General features: G+C 38.1%; 1 protein-coding gene across 2 annotated transcripts in view; it reads right to left on the bottom strand.

Moving 5' to 3' along the window:
• Positions 1–1,800: 1,800 nt before the first annotated feature.
• The window catches only part of Slc39a12 (solute carrier family 39 member 12), an 83,962-nt gene continuing 68,254 nt past the window's right edge, over positions 1,801–17,508 (bottom strand). Inside the window, exon 13 of one of the 2 annotated variants that reach the window (XM_028764946.1) lies at positions 1,801–2,358. In XM_028764946.1, the coding sequence (XP_028620779.1) occupies positions 2,230–2,358 (129 nt within the window). In that variant the 3' untranslated portion in view covers positions 1,801–2,229. The remainder of the gene's footprint in view (positions 2,359–17,508) is intronic. The other variant, XM_028764947.1, reaches the window with a different exon arrangement.

Consider the following 17,508-nt stretch of genomic DNA (forward strand, 5'->3'; position numbering starts at 1 on the left):
TCTGCTTTGAGGCCAGGTCTCACTTGCCTGTCATTCTAGACTAGGTGACCCACGAATGCTAAATCAGTTCTCTTGTCTCTGCCTCCCATCTTGCAGCATGGGGACTGGGGTTACAGATGCATGCCAGCGTATCTTGCTTTCTGTGTGTGAACTGGGATCCAACTCAGGTTATCAGGCTCACACGGCATGCGCTTTTAGACTGCGTCATCTCCCTGGCCCTGCTTAGTAAGTCTAAGATTATTTATGGTATGCTGCCTGGAACACAATTTTGATTATCAACAAATCAATGATAAGGTGAAGAAGAGGAATGGGGAACCTAAAAAGGTCCCTCAGAAGCTACTATATCCTACTATCCTAAGGATGACATCTGAGTGACTCCGTCTCTGCTTTCAATCAGGGAACACTAGTGATAAGCTTGCAAAGTACTCAGAATGTGTCCTTCTGATAGCTGGCTTTGTTCAACTCCCACTGCACCCTATCCACAACTCTACCGGTATCAAGATCACTCTAAGCTGAAGGGCATAGAGTCAGTCACTCACATCTCAAATTTTAATTTAGCTTGTCTAACCTTGAACCAGAAGCATAGTCACCCATCACAGCTGTTCCAATTAAGCTAGCAAAAGTGAAGGCTCGATGACAAAATCAGAACCTGGGCACTGCAACATGTACACAGTATCTGGTACTTCTTGTTTGCAACCTCTACCCCAGGATGGCCTGTACAAAGGAATGCTTGTTCAATTTAGTTTCCTCACTCAAACCAGAAAGCTGAGGCTTTATTTGTCAGGTCTAGTTCTCTCTTTGAAAAATATCCAAGTACAGAAGTATTAACCAACTTAGTCAAAAACACACAGCTCTTGGGTAATAGACCTGTACTCTGTTCTGTCTCAGAGCCAGATCTGTCTGATTTTTTCACCAGTAGTGTACAGAGTCTGGCCATAGCCAGCATCTTTAACAATACCTGGAAGTTCTAAGTCAAGCTCTCGGGACTCTCTGAGACCCACAGAGTCAGAAGTTCTGAGAATAAAGTCAGCCACTTGTGTTCTCTATAGTTAAGTTGTTACCAGGGTACACTGAGTTCTTGTACACAATAGCCCAAAGTCTCTGATCTTGCAGCAATGACAGTTGAACAAGTCTACTTCATTTTGAAATCAAAGCAAAGTGGTTTTTAAAAGATTATGTTTGGGTTGGGGCATGACAAAGAACTTCTACCAGTTGGTGAGTAAGAGGTAGGAGATATATATGAGTCACAGTTAGAACAAAATAATTTTTTACCTTGTCAAGGTTCACCATTGGCAACTAAGAGAAATAGCAGGTGTCTACATTCTAAGGGACGAAATAACTGAAGCGTAGATTGTTTTCTATTTTAATAATTTTGTGTTATCAGTCGTTTGTTGTTCATGAATTTACCTACTGCTATCCCCTTTAAAGTGACCTCAGAAATAATGAAAACATGATTCATCAGTGAGATTACACACATACCCACACACACATACACACACACACACACACACACACACACACACACACCACCTTTCTGTAATCTGTGAGAGCTGAGTCATTGGTTTTCTGACTGATTCTGTTACCTTATCAATTTGGGAACTTTGCCTTTTGTTTCCAATTCTTTTTGCCTACCACAGATATGTGCTGACTTTGACAGGAGGACAGATGGATATTCTGCTGTATCTTTTGGACCTCCTAAGTTGATTATTTACAAACACTGATGACCGATGGCTTGATTCTTCCAGCTGACCATGTTGTACTAGCTTGTAAGAGCTTGTAAGAGAGGATTTGTTCAGAAAGGTAATTGAAACTAGCCTTTATTGCATTTCTACAATTCTATTTGCTTATGCTTTATAAATCACATAGAAAACAAATATACTATTAACAATTTAAAAACCAACAAAAGTGGCTGTTTCAAATATAAATAATGAACATTCTTTTGTAGGGAAATAATATTTTTGCAGCTGACTAGAATTCAAGATTTTCTAACACTAAACATTATTGTGGTGTATCACTGTATCAGAAACAAAAATAAAGATTTTAATGCAGGACAGACTCACTTTTATATATTTCTAAAAAACAATTACAATACAGAATTAATAAGTTAAGATAAATGACACATTCTTTGCCTCAAATGTAAATACCAAATGTAATGATTAGCATAGAGAACATGGAAGATACAAGACATAAGCAGATAAATTAGTTTGGATGGCATTAGTGATTCTTAACTTATATTTTAATATTCTGTTCATATACAGCTAAGAGCAAAAGAGAAAACCAGCCAAGGACCAATCCAACATTCTGCAGGAGAAACGTCATCCAGGGTCGTTGTGTCTGCACATGAGTCATTTCAGGAAGCTAAAAAAAGAACAAGAAACCAGAATAAGATCCAGATATATTCAACTGCCGAGAAAAGCTTTGTGGGAAAGCATGAGTGATTCTGTTATTTAGAACTTAATACCCTTCAGCATTCCCCAAATAGTCACTCAGTGTTTAGTACCTATTCTTGACTTGAGTTTGAAATGTAAGCTAACTGAAGCCACTTGCCGGTGGTGGGAAGGACTCTCGCATTGGCTGACATCTGAAAATGACACAGCTGTCAACAGAAGCCAGTTTTCCCTTTATTTTCAGGATTTGTTTAAATGTGAAATAGATAAGACATGAAAGGTACAGTTTTCAATTGTTCCATTAGGCTTATGAAACAACTAAACATATGAACTTTTGCAAAGCACTTGTGTTTATTTCCTGTCCAAGAGAAGACCAAGGTCCCCATGACATTTAGAACAACAAAGAAATCATTTCCTAGGACTGCGTTTTATTCTCAATGAGACAAGTGGATATAACTTCTTGTCTATCAAATGTCATAGCACCATTTGGAAAGAAAGGTGCATCTGGGATGCTATAGGGAAATATCCAGAGTTGTTGGACTATATATTAGTTCAAATTTCTCACCCTCACATGACCGTAGAGAATGTCGTGGCATGATTGTTTCCTTTGGAATGGGTAGAGACTCAGTGTGGCCTGGAGATCTAACTTAATGTTGGCATTACTGAGAGCCTGTTGGATGCTCACCTGTGTCTTTGGTTTTCACTAGATGGCAATTATACTAGATGTCATGGGTGTATCACCCCCTGTGATGACAATCAGAAATAGATAATGACTTTTTCTAGTGTCTTGGTGATAAGTTTATATCTAGATTATATTAAAGTTTATGTGTGTAGTACACAATATTTATTCTTAGGAGCTTAGGTTTGGTGCTATCCTTAAAGAATCAGCGATATGAACTGAACTTACCCAATATCTTTGAATGTCGATAATTTTAAACAATTTTTGATGGTTAGCTCTAATGATAGGCAACCTAATTATATTGCCATTATATGTCCATGGTCACTTAATGGATCACATCTTGAATAAACTCATTGCCAAGTGCTGAGCTAAGATTCCCTCTCTTCCTTAGTTTACAAATACGATAATGATCATTTGCTTGAATGTGGCTGGATTAACAGTATGCTGCAGCTACAGATGCACATTCCTGCCACCTCAGCACTTGGGAAGTAGAGCAAGAAGAATCAGAAGTTATCTTCAACTAGATGGAAATTTTAAGGCCAGCATGGGATACGTGAGACTCTGTCACAAAAACTGAAAGTCACCAAAAACTTAAACAATAGTCTAATTTTGGACTGTTCTTCTCAACCTATGCCTATAGAGCTGCTGTCTACTTACAGTGTCTAGCAAATGACAGACAGGAACATACCTGTTTGTAAGAGCTACAGAACCTCCACCAGTGAGAAAATTGTCAATCCTCTATTATATGCAGATGGCACCATGTTCAAGAAAATACCGCAGACACTTGATGCAGCACAAATAGTGACAACGTTCACATTGAATATACTTTTAGAACACTTAAGTGACAAAATCTGTTGTGCATTCTATTTGCTTTTCATATAACCTGATTTACACACCCTTCATTATTTTTCCTCTGTCTCCCTTAATCTGTGTCTCCTCATAATCCTGCAAGAGATTTAAAAAAGCTTAGTTTATAGCTTCAGTTATGTGGAAACAATGTCTCTGGGCAGATAATAGCTCATCCATAGCTATACAGATGTGATACTAGATCCAGGGCCAGTACCAAATCAGCTAACTCAGAGGCACGAAGGCTAACTCTAATTGAAATTCATCCTTGGCTGCTACGAAAATACCTTCCTACTTCATTATAAAAATGCAAAATCATTATGTTAAAAGGTGTTCATTACATAGAAAACGTTCATTCTATAAAAAGAAAATGATAAAAAAAAAAACACAGGACAGAACACAAATATGGCAGCGTCTTTGCCACAAAGACAGCATGGCGATAAAGTTCTACGTTTCCAAGACGTATAATGTGAATTAAAAATCTACAGAGACAGACTGCCTTATGTTGTAGATGTGAACAAACAATGAAAATCACATTTCAAAAGGTTTTCGAGATTTGTAACCGTATATGGAAGTTTTAATTTTAATATAGGGGACCTGTCTGAATGTCCCCCGTCCACTACTAAAAGGATTTGGTAACACAACGCAGCAAGTTTGCTCCTGAGACAACACTTGGTTCTTTCAGCAAGAGTCACAACGTCTCTTAGACGCAGATCAATATCCGAGAGAGTATTTTGGAGAGTCTCCTTAAGAGGGACAAATATAAAATGCCAAGGGTCAAGCCGTATGTAATTATCACTTCTCAGCACTCAGAATCCACTCATAGTCTTCCCCATTTCAGTCACCAGCTTTTCAAAGAAATAACGGGAATTAATTCTCAGTGGCATACATTTCTCCCTGTTTTGAAAATTCTTAACAAGAATTGAAATGCACTCTTGTCACCCCAAGGCTTTCATTAAGAAAAATCTCTTTCCAGTACACGCCAATAGAATATCAACCATTTTGATCATGCTTTGCTATATAACACAAAATAAGAGGAAGTGAAACTATGCATAGGGTATACTATCACTGAGGTATAGAGGCAGGGAAATAATTTTAGCAAAACCACTTTCCCAGAGATGTGTTGAGAAAAAAGGTTCTTTACAGTTCTGCTCGCAACATTGAAGCCTTGAAGTAGAAAAGCAATTTAACTCTTTCACTACCATGTTTGGGGTTTATTAAGTTGCTTGATTCAAATCAGCATCTTATACCTAAAGGATTTTAATTTTCTGGGAAAAATCATCTTTACCTAAAGCAGTTCTTCTTTTTATGATCTATTTGACAATATTTAGAATCATCATGAAGACATACCCCAGGAGCATGTTTATGAAGGTCTTTCCACAAAATTCTAACCAAGAAGACATAATATGTATGTGGCAACATCATCCCATGATCTGAGACCCAGAACTGAATAAAAAGGAGGAAGTGATCTGAGAACCAGCATTCATTTCTTTCTGCTTCCTCAACGCAAACACAAGGTCCCCCATATTTCTGCCACCATGTCTTCTCCATATTATCAAAATTCCTCATATAAAATTCCAAAAAAGCTAGAAAATCTGTAGAAAGCTGATAACATCTATACAACTCTAAAGTTAAATCAAGCAAGAATAAGTAATTAAACTGGATATTTAACACGCATTAGTATTGGAGAAGTCTCCCAACAAAGACACTTGTAGAAACTGATGAATTCTACCACATTATAATAGAATATAATTTTGAGTATCCTTCAAAAATATTCCATAACTGATCTGAAAGCCTTCTCCCTGAAGACTAGCTCTCAAAGTACCCAAGGATGCTATGCAAACTACCAAGGGAGAAAAGCTATAGACAGTTGTGCAAAGCTCTGAAGCCCACCAACCACAACACCGTGGCAAGATATCTTCGGGGTCAACCAATAACTATCTAATTGGATTTAAGTCTCACTCAATTGGAGGGAATTCATGACTGATACTAAAAACCTAACTGATTACCTGTGTCTGGAGGTCACAAACATACTGCTGCCTCTTTCCTAAACCATTATAATTTCTAACTGCATTCCAAATTTTTATTCTTATGCCCAGAGATAAGAGTACCTCTCATTCCTCATCAAAGAAACTTGGCTGTCACAGAAATCCACAACTAAGTGCTGACAACAATAGACAGTTTTAGGTGTATCAACCTCAGCTGATAAATCTACAATACAATTCTGACACTTAAGGCTCAGGGAACTTGTGATAGAGGGGGCAAAAAGACTGTAAGAGTCAGAGAACCGTGTTGTCTATTGAAACATAACGTTATCTACAAATGACTAGGAAAGTTTCACTAATGAAATATCAAGTTTGTGGTCACATAAACAAGACCACTTCACAATAATATCATTGAAATGTCAACACAGATGGGAGGAATCTCACAGGGCCCCATCCATAAATGAAGAGCTATAGATAAGATGGCTGCTGAGAGATGGAGAAGCAATCTTCTTGAGGGACAAGTCCCCTTACAGATTATTCAATTCCAAGTGGTCAGCCCTAAGTACATACACATATGAGCAACATTAAATAGACCCAGCAGGACGTCTGAGTATGTGTGTTTATGTGTTTATATGTGTATGTGTGTGTGTATGTTTATACCAATAATCAAAGAAAAGTTCACAAATTCATGAAGAAGACATGAGAAGAGTTTGATAAGGGAGTGAGAGAAATAGAAATTATGTAAACAAAATAAATACTTAGAATTTTTAAAATTTTAATTAAGAGAAAGTCCCACACAATTGAAAATGAAGGAAGACTACCAATGTAATTCTATGAAATCTTACAATAATTTGTAAGTGATGAAAAAGAAACAGATCGAACATATAGATCAATTTTTCTGATGAGCATATGTTCAAAATTCTCAACAAAATAGTTGCAAGTCCAGTTTTACAGCACATAAAATAAAAACCATGATCAATTTATTTTCATTCCAAGGATGCAAGGATGTTCCAACATATGCAATTCTAATAAACATAAGATAGCACCTAAATATATTTAGGGATAGAAATAATGTGATTATCTCAAATATATGCAGAAAAGACATGTGACAAAGTTCAATATCCCTGTATGATGAAGCCACAAAGATACTAAGAATATGTGCTGGTTCTTTGTTTGTTTGTTTATTGTTAACTTGACACACAAGCTAAATTCACTAAAGTCATCTAGGAAAAGTGAGGAATTGCCTCCATGAAAATGGGCTATAGGCAAGTCAGTCAGATATTTTCTTGATTTCTGGGTAGCTGGTCCTGGATTATATAAAGAAGCAAACTGAGCAAGCCAGGGGAAGCAAGCCAGTAAGCAACATCTTTCCATGGTCTCTGCTTCTGTTCTTGCTTGAGTTCCTGTCCTGATTTCTCTTATAAAATGAACTATGACATGAAAGTTGTAAGTCAAATAAACTAATTTCTTCTCCAAGTTAGTTTTAGTCAGTACTTTATCATAGCAAAGAAAACCAGGATTGAATATATGGATCATACTTCAACATAATTTTTATATATGTTAAGTTTTTTCCAACATTATACTAGAAAAATGAAAGCATATATTTCAGTATCAAAAATGAGACAATGATATCTACTTTCTAGTCATCCAATATAATGTTTGAAGTTGTTGTACAAGCTAAAAAATACAAAATGTCACAAACAGGAAAAGAAGTTACAAAAATATACTGAAAGATGCTATAGTCCCCACTAGAAAACTCTCAGGCCTGATAAACACAATAAAGTAGTAAGTTACAAAATCTGCATATAAAAAATTATTAGCGTCTCCTAAAAACCAATAATAAACTAATGAGAAAGAAATCAGGAGAAGATTCTTATCGACAATAACTTTAAATTTAAACCTTAAATAAGCTGAAGTAAAGCGATAGAGGACCTCCACAATGAAAACCTTAAAAACAATGAAGAAATAAACTGAAGGAAATACTAGAAGGTCCCCTAAGCCAACACCTCCAAGAATTGTCAGAATGAATATTGTCTATATTATGAAAACTGATCTGCCCATGAAATTCAATCTCTGTAAAATTTCCAATAACTTTTTTATAGAACTTTGAAAAAAGATAAAATTCACATGAATGTACAAGACACTTATGGTCAGTGTGAAGCAGAAAGAGCAGTGTGAAGGTTATACAATACTTAATTACAAAGTATTCCATAGACCTATAGTAACAGAAGAACAGGTTACTGTAGCAGGATGGTTTCCTGCTGCTGCTACATTGTTTACAGTGGAGCTGATGGGGGAGGAGCTAATGTGGGAGGAGCGAAGAGAGACAAGGAGAGGAAGGGAGGAGAGGAGCAGAAGAGAAGATGGCTGCGGATATCTGTGAGTCTTTAGCAGTCTCAGGTAGCTATTCATATCTAGGTTAGTTAATTGGGTTAACAATTCTGAGTGGGTGAGCATCTTGTTAATTGAGCATTTCAAAATATATAAAGTCTTTGGATAATAATTAAGCTTTAGAGTTTCATTCAACGGGGTATCACATGGATGGCGGGATGGTCTGGGCTCAGCCGAGCATTCTGGACAGCATGGTGGGTTGGCAGAGCCACCTTGCTGGCGTCTCACGGGTCTAGTTGTGGGCGTGTAGTGGCCTCTGGTAGCTTCCAGCTGTGGCATGCGTGCTTGGCTTCTGGCCACGGAACATGGCGGCCTGAGCTAAGCAGAGCCACACCACTGCCAGGATAGACAGCCCGCGCCGGGTTTTTTAAAAATGTTATCTGCAACATGTTACTGGCAATATATATATATATATATATATATATATATATATATATATATATATGAAAGAAAATAGAAGTTCCAGAAATAAACTCACATAATTTCCACAAAGGTGCCAAAAACACACATTGAAACAAAGATGGCCTCTTTAGTAAATGGTGCCTGGAAAATCTTATCCACCTGGAGAAGAATGAAACTAGGTTCTTATCTATCACTGTGTAAAAAGAACCTATTCAAAATGGATTAAAGACCTGGGTGTAATTGTGAAGACAAAAATACATCAGAATACAAGTGTCAATAAAGACTTATTGAAAGGGCTCCAATAATCCAGGGACAAGGGCAACAAGCTTTGTGATTGTGTGTGTGTGTGTGTGTGTGTGTGTGTGTGTGTGAAATTACAAGCTTCTGTATAGCAAAAAAAGCTAGCTGTGGAGAAACAGCCAAGAGTATGGGAAGAAGTCTTTGCCAACCATACATGCTGATGGGGGATGAGTGGCCAAATCTACAAAGAACTCAGTGGGTGACAGAACTTGCTGAATAAGGATGAACATCTGGGTTTCAGTTTCCAGCACCTACATTAAAACAAAACCAGACGTGGCTGCACACATACAACCTTAGCACTGTGTGGACCTGCCAGCCAAGCTCTAGGTTCAGTGAAAGACTCTGTCTCCAGGAAATAACATACAGAGTGATAGAGCAGGACATGCAGTGTCTTCCTCTAGATATATGCACATGAATACACAGACACACATATGCAAATGTGTACACATCTCACACACATATACACACATAAGCATACACACAAAAACCCACATACATATGAAAAGAACTCAAAAGGTCCAAAATATATATATATATATATATATATATATATATATATATATATATATATTGGAGACTGAGTTTATTTCATGCTAAGTAGAACAGTAGGGGGTTGAGGATACGTCTCAGTGGATAACGTTTTTTTATGCAAGCATAAGGACCAGTTCAGATCCCTGAGCTTACATAAAACTGGGATAGGTGTTCCTACCATCTGTTATCTCAGCACTGAAGAAGCAAAGACTGGGGATTGGTTGGACCCTCCACAATTGGTACACTCTGGGTTCAAATAGAAACTCTACCCATGCAAAATAGAATATGGAGGAAATCATCAAACATCAATTCCATGTCTCCACAGGAATGTTTACACCATACACATATGCATCTATACACATATATACATAATACACATGCACTGTACACAAATACACATACAGGAAAGAAAAACCCAGTAATGATTCTGGTAAGGATACATGGAAAGGAACTGTTACATATTACTCTGGGAATGCAGCCTAACTCTGCTCCTCTGAAAATCAGTAGTGAGAGCAAGTGCCTTTATCCTCTGTTATGATGCTGACCACTATTTCGTGTCTGTTGTATTCCTAAATAAACTAAATGAGACCTGCTATGATGTCACAATACCACTCCAGGATCCGACTCAAAGGAATCTCAGCCAGCAGGGCACCAAGATAGACACACACTCACAATTGTTACAACACTATCCACAATAGCCTAGACAAGACATGGATCCTTCCTAGATGCCGCTGGGTTTCCCTTCCATAGAGGTCATCAGCCGCCTGCCCATGAGGGTAACGGGAGCAGAGTCAGGGGAAGAGCAGGGTTCAGACAGCCTTGACAGACAGAATGAATTCCAGGATGAGCTTCAGTGAGACAACTCAACTTTATTTGGAGTGAACAAGGGCTCTATGAGCCTTGGGGAGTGTGTGTGTGGGTTTCAGATTACATGCACATTATTGCTTGGGACTACAGTGCTGGGAATGTTTCATTTACATGAAGAGGAATTCCGGGAGCCTGCCAGCCTGGTATTGGGAGACAGGAAGTTGAACCTGGAATCTGGTCATAGGTGATATGACTTGCCTCAGAGGTTTTGAGGGTAATGGGCAGGAAGGGCTGATTGGTCAACACAGTAGATGTAATTATCATACACCTGGAAGGGCTGAGCAGGACTTACATGCTGAATCAGGAAGTGCTTGCAGGAGCTTTATACAGGGTCATCCTCTAGATAAAATCAGGCACCTGTGCATAGAGACACTCTCCAGACAAGTTCAGACAGAGAAGAGGTTATCCCCTGAAAAAGGGAGTCCTCCATTTTGCCCAGAGTTCAGAGAGTTTATCTAGACAAGGTGTATGGCGACCTTAATAGCAGGTCTTTCAAAGGATGCTCATCAATAGAATAAAAAGGATGTGAAGTATATATATTTGCTGAGGCATTGGGGAAAATAAAATCTTTTCATTGGCAGAAAAAGAGATGGACATGATGATCATGATATACAAAATAAGCAAGACTCAATATTATGTGTTTTCTATATTTGAAAACCAAAGAAAAAACTATTTGGGGCATAAAAAGAACTAACAGAGAGGGAACAAAGGAAGGTGACAGGAGGACGTATTAAAAAAGCACAGTGGTGTATATGATATGGTTGTTATGCTACAGCAGTGTATATGATATGGTTGTTATGCTACAGCGGTTTATATGATATGGTTGTTATGCTACAGTGATGTATGTGATGAGGTTGTTACACTACTGAAATTACTATAAATGCTAGAAGGAAGCAAATAACTTACTGTCAGGGTTTTCTGGTTCCTAGATTATTGAAAGAATATAGAATTTATCCTGGTGTCTTCGTATATAAAAAAATCAACCAAAACAAACAAGCAAAAAGAAAAGAGAGAAAAACCAAAAACAACAACTCTCAGCTCACAGCAAATGTCATGGGTCACCATTGACACAGAAACTGGAGCTGAGTGGATCAACTTATCAGGGCAGCCTGCATCAGGTCTCCTGACCTTCAAAGGTGAAATTCTGAAGTGTTCAAACTCCAGAGGCCTCATTCACAAGGTCCTCAAACTTTTCTGCGTTTTACTTGTAGAAGTCCTATCAGTCCTTAGAGCAGCAGGGAGCAAAATCTCTTGCTTCTGGCGAGGGTAAAGGAAGTGTAGTTACTGTTAAATAAGCCAAGTTTCCTGCTCTTTCTAATGAGGCCTGCCTACAGGGAGTAATTAAGAAGAGCCCGACTTGATTGGTTTTACTAGAGACCCTTAATTACCTACACCTGGCAAATGGGACCTGCCCAAGTCTAACCGCCCCTAGCCATTCTGCTCTATGTGGGCACAGGCGGAAACAAGACAAGCACAGTGAAACATCACAAGTGCAGACTAGGTCCACAGGACCACGTGGGGACCTCTCGACTTATCAACAGGATGGGGACACAGACCTGTTATCCTAGCACTCAAGAGGCTGGAGCAAAAGGACCGTAAATTTGAAGGATATATGAACCAAAGATTTTCAGGTAACAAGACGTCACTTTAAAAAATATATCAGGAACAAAACAAGGGTAGGGAAAATTACTAATAGGGCAAGGACACTTGCTGTCAGTCTGATGACCAGCGTTCGATTCCCCAGGACCTTCATGTGGCAGGCAAAAACTGACTCCCCGAAGTTCTCCTCTGACCTCAATGTGCACACTGGGGTATGTGTCACAAAATCAATAATAATAATAAAATAATAATAACAACAACAAACTAACCTGAATGTAGAACTCCTTTTTACCTTGCTTTTTACATTACTACAGGCCAACTTAGCTCAATTCCTTTTATCCAGAATATTAGGCCCAATTCTAAACAAAAGCAGGGTTAGTTCATAATACATCAAGAGATAATTGAAAGAGATAGCAGGAATGTTGGAATTACTAAACCAGAAAACGTCGACTATTTCAGTTAACAAGCTAAAGAAGTAAATGGGAAAGGGAAACAATGGATAAGTAGAGAGGGGGAAATTCAAAACAAAGTCACAAATATATATTGGAGATAAAGTACTGTAACAGAAAAGGGTGTGATCTGTGAGCTCAACAAGAGACCAGGCATGGCTGTAGAAAGAAAGTCTGAGTTTGAGGCAAACACACAAGAACCTTCAACAAGAGCAGGGAGCAAGGCCAAGAAGACACAGGATTCCTGACAATTTTAAGAAAACTACAAAAGCCATAATGAAGCTCGAGATGAATACTGCAGGATATCTGATCACCATGTGAACCCTGAGATTGTTTGCTGGAAAAAACTATTTCTAGTTGTGGTGTGGCATGACACTAGCACACGCTTTTAATCCAAGAGTGTTTTGTTTATTGTAAACAAGATTAAATAAAGTCAGCCATAGGTCAAGAGGCGGAGCAAGCAACTGGTTGACAGGAAGTGAACATAGGAAAAAAAAATCCATAGAGAGTGAGAAGAAGGATGGATAGAGAGGTGCACAGGGGGTAGAAAGGGTGGGTTTTTAAGGTAGAAGGGGGTTTTTAAGAGAGCAGAGAAGGAGAACAGGCTCTTTCTTTCTGGGACATCAATCAGTTGAGGAAAACTGTAAGCTGGGAGCCTTTCCTGACTCTAAGCTTCCCTCCAGCATCTGGCTCCTGAGTCTTTATTCGGTTAAACCAAATGATTGGGATTTTGTTCAGAAAACAATATGGGGAGACAATTCTATATATTAAAGAATTTCAATCAAGAATTTTCCCAAATAGATGTCAAGAGACTAAATATCCAGAGAATTCACAGACTACAAAGCAGTGTAAGTGCCAAAAATTCCTGTATCTTGATCAAGCATTTTCAAACTTCAGACAGTCTTGCAAGAAACCAGAATAAACTGCCTTACCTTAAAATAAATGAAAATAATAACTATATGGCATGAGACTACGGAAGACTACGGAAGCAGGGAGGTGGAGTGAAATACTCAACTAGTAAAGGAAAAAATACACAAGCAGAAGTCTACATATGGTATAACATTATCATTCTGGTGACATGGCTCAAGGTGAAGGGCTTGCTGAGCCAGAGTGAGAGCAGGAGTTCAGATTCACAACCCGCCTCCCCCTGCCATTTAAGAAGAAAGCCAGGTATTTCAAAGCTGTAACTCCAGTACTAGGGGATGAGACAGCCAATCTGCCAATCTATCCAAAAACATGAGCCCTAGGTTCAGTGAGAGGGCCATAGAGAAAGACACTCAATGATAACCTCTGGCCTCCAGATGTGCATGCACAGACAAGTGCAGCAGGACACACACACACACACACACACACACACATACACACAGAGTTGTATACACAGAGAAAAATAGAGAACATAAATGATCTCTCAGAAAATAAACTGGAGAAAAAAAATTAAGTATGCTGTTCTTTACTACCAGATAGCACTAACAAACATACTTTATGTCAAAAGATAAAAAATTCTCAATAAAAGGAAAAGAGTATGGGTCCGAAATGTCGGTCTATACATCTGTATATAGTTAAAGAATGAGTGAGTGAATTAAATTGCTTTTATTCTTATTATTGCCACAACAGCAGAGAGCTTTTAGAAAGTAGACTTGAAATTGTTGTAAATTTATTTTGCAACTTGAAGACAAGCACTAATAAAGGATTATCAGGACTGGAGGAACAGCTCAGTGGTTAAGCGCACTGGCTGCACTTCTAGAGGACCTGGGTTTGATTCCCAGCACCCACGTGGCAGCTCATAACTGATAAGTCACACCATTCCATGACTCTAGCCCTCTTCTAGTCTCCGTGAGCACCAGGCAGGCATACAATGCACAGATATACATATACAAAACACCCAAACACCCATACACAAAATCTTTTAAAATGCCATCAAAGAGTTAAAAAAAATAAAATGAATGCTAAACATCCTGCAAAGAAGAAAAAGCAGAATCATATAAAATGCTGTTTTATGAACACCCCCCCCCCAAAAAAAAAAGGAAGGCAAAATGAGTGCAAGAGAAAAACAGCAACACAGAACAAATAAGAAGAGTAACATGGTAGAGACACAGTAGATGCTAAAACAAATATGTCTGCAATTACTACAACAGCGGTGGTCATAAGACACCTACTGAAAGACATTGTCAGAGTGGGTCAAAAAGCAAGAGTCAATGATTCAAGTCTAACAAGAAGCATGCTTTTACTATGCAGGAGTTTCGTGATTACGAGGGCAGGTATGAGAAAGATTCACCATGCAAATACTAAAGTGATCAGAGTAGCTGTATTAACTCTAGAGAGCACACTGCAAAACTAGGAAAGTTATCAGGACTAAAAGGAGCGTTGCATACGGTAAAATGTAGCACTCCAGCAAGACAAGATCTTTAGTTAGTGACGCAACACTGGGATAAAGTGAGACAAAATGATTAGAACCAAAAGGAGAAATACATTAATATGTGTTTGTGTGTGTGTGTGTGTGTGTGTGTGTGTGTGTGTGCTGTGTATGTGCCACATGTGGAGGTCAGGGGACAATTTGCAGTAGTTTGTTCTCTTCGTGTGGGTCCAGAGGTGTGAACTCAGGTTTTCATGCTTATAGGCTGGCACTTTACCCTCTGAACCGTCCCACCATCCCTGTTCTCATGTGCTATTTTAACTAAAGACCTTAACTCATCTCTGTGATGAAGACACTGGATTCAGTAGCAACAGCAGCAACTGAGTGTAACATACATCTATAGGCTCTTCCATCCTGGGAGACCAGATCACAAATCCTTCTATAGATCAAACAGAACACTCAGCAAGACAAATCATTTCAGGTTGTAACTTTAAGGACTACAAGCCACGTTGGATCTGCTCTTACAATTAAACTAGAAATGTATAACAAAGAGACTTCAAAAACAACCCAAAAGTTAATGAAAACTGTTAAGGATGGCTAAATTATTTTAAGTAAAAAAAAGATAAAATAAATTTTACCAAAATGTGTGGGGTGAAGGAAAAGCAGTAAAGAGAAATTCATAGTATGGAGTACACGTATTGGATAACAAGAAAAATTTAAACTGATATTCTAAACTTTGATCTTAGTCAACCAGGAAGAGAGAAAATTAAATCCTAAGTAACCAGAACAAAAACAATATTAGATTAAACAAATTAAAGACATTTAATGAAATCAGATAACACTGAATAAAATCTAATGCTTATAGTGAAAGACAAAAGACCCAGAATACCATCTTATTATTGAACAATAAGAGAAAATTTGGAAAGTTGTTACCCAGTGTTAAGACTTGGTATAAAACTTCAAAAGAGTCAGGGTAGCAGTGGCAAAGCAATAAATAAACTGACCCTCTGGAAGGGTTAGAAATAGACCCAGCTCAGAAAATAGTACTGAAGCAATGTAGCCGATGTAAAATATTAAGACCCTATAGCATCCTCAAAAATCATTTCAAAAGGGATCATATATTTAATATAAGCTCAAAGAACCCAATGATAATTTAGTTGTCCTTGTATATAGTAATCACTTCAGTGGAGGGACACCTTTGATGGGCACATATGTGTATATGTATGCTCTCCTCTCTGTGAATGTACAGAGACCAATGGTTGATGTTCACGTTATTTTTCAAGACAGGCTGTCTTACTAAACTGTGGCTAGCAAATCCAAGAGACCTATTTTTTTTCTGTACTATACCACCACTTGCCATTGTTGGGATCACATGGGATACATGACACAGCTCCTATGTTTCATAAGGGTACTGAGAGTCTGACATTTTACTGACTGAGTCTTCTTCCAAGCTCCAGTGAACCATCTTTTAGATGAAATTCTTGGTCCATTTTCTGTAACTAATGCAATACTGTTGAATGAGTTATTTCTATGGAAAAAGGGTTTATTTGACTTACAGTAGTTTAAGGTGTGATAGCTCTTTCTTGCTGCTACTAATTACCTGATAGAATGGTTAAATCAGGACAACAGCTCCAAATGCTGGAGCAAAAGGAAAGCTCATTCACTGATGGTGGGGGTGCACAATGGTGCAGTCACTCTCCTACAAAACTAAGCACATTCTTACTACATGGTCCAACAGTCATGCCCCTTAGCATTTAGCCAAAAGCCTAAGTTAGAAGATACTAAGCTACTTGCTAGTAGGTAGGAAATGAAATGTGGTAGATTCAAGCAATGCAATAATGCTTATAAAAACAGCTATAAACTGATGAAAATCATAAAAGAAACATGCTTTCCCTTTTTGCTTTTGTTTCAATATTTTGTAATTAAAATGATTATACCATTTCTCCATTCCTTCTGTGCCCTACAAACTCTCCCTGTTCATCCTCAATCCCTCCCAAATTCATATCTTCTTTTCTTTTTTATTGTTTTACACAAATGTATATGTACCTGCACATGCATATATTCATAAATATACAAATACAACTTAATCAGTCCGCTTAGTGTTACTTGTATGTATGATCTTAAGATTGACGGATGGTTGGTACTGGATAAGCAAATAGAGGGCTTATCCCTGCAAAGTGTATTTTTCAGCGTTCCTTAATTGTACATGGTTGAAAGAAAAAAACTTTCTGAGCAATAAGCCTTAGTTTCTCAATGCATAGGAACATGGTATTTTTAAAGAAAAAAAAATGTATCATACCTTTGGAAAAAGAAACAGGAAGCAAGCGAAGATGTTTCTACCTTTGAATCCAAGAGAAAGTCTCATTTGTTTTTGCGGTTCATTTCAAGGGGTAACTGTGTTAAGAGTGTTACACCCTTCCCTTCTCATCTGTTCTTCACTATAGGGAGAGGCTCATATGCCTACTTCAGAAAGCAACTCCTGCAGATACCTGGGTCTGTTTTCCTTAGTGGAACTGAGACAGGGAAGTTTCATGGACACAGCTCTAGCAGCTAGCACAAACTGGGTCTTAGATGTGCATCTCTAAGTCTATGAAGACATACTAAAATGGCAGTATGCTAAAAAAACTATGTATTGATGTGGAAAAGGCATATAGAGATGGTAAAAAGTAATCATGGTTGACATACATTAAAAGGAAGGAAGGAAGGAAGGAAGGAAGGG

The sequence above is a fragment of the Grammomys surdaster genome, unplaced genomic scaffold (genome assembly GCF_004785775.1).
Source record: "Grammomys surdaster isolate TR1022 unplaced genomic scaffold, NIH_TR_1.0 146, whole genome shotgun sequence".
NCBI classification, from domain to species: domain Eukaryota; kingdom Metazoa; phylum Chordata; class Mammalia; order Rodentia; family Muridae; genus Grammomys; species Grammomys surdaster.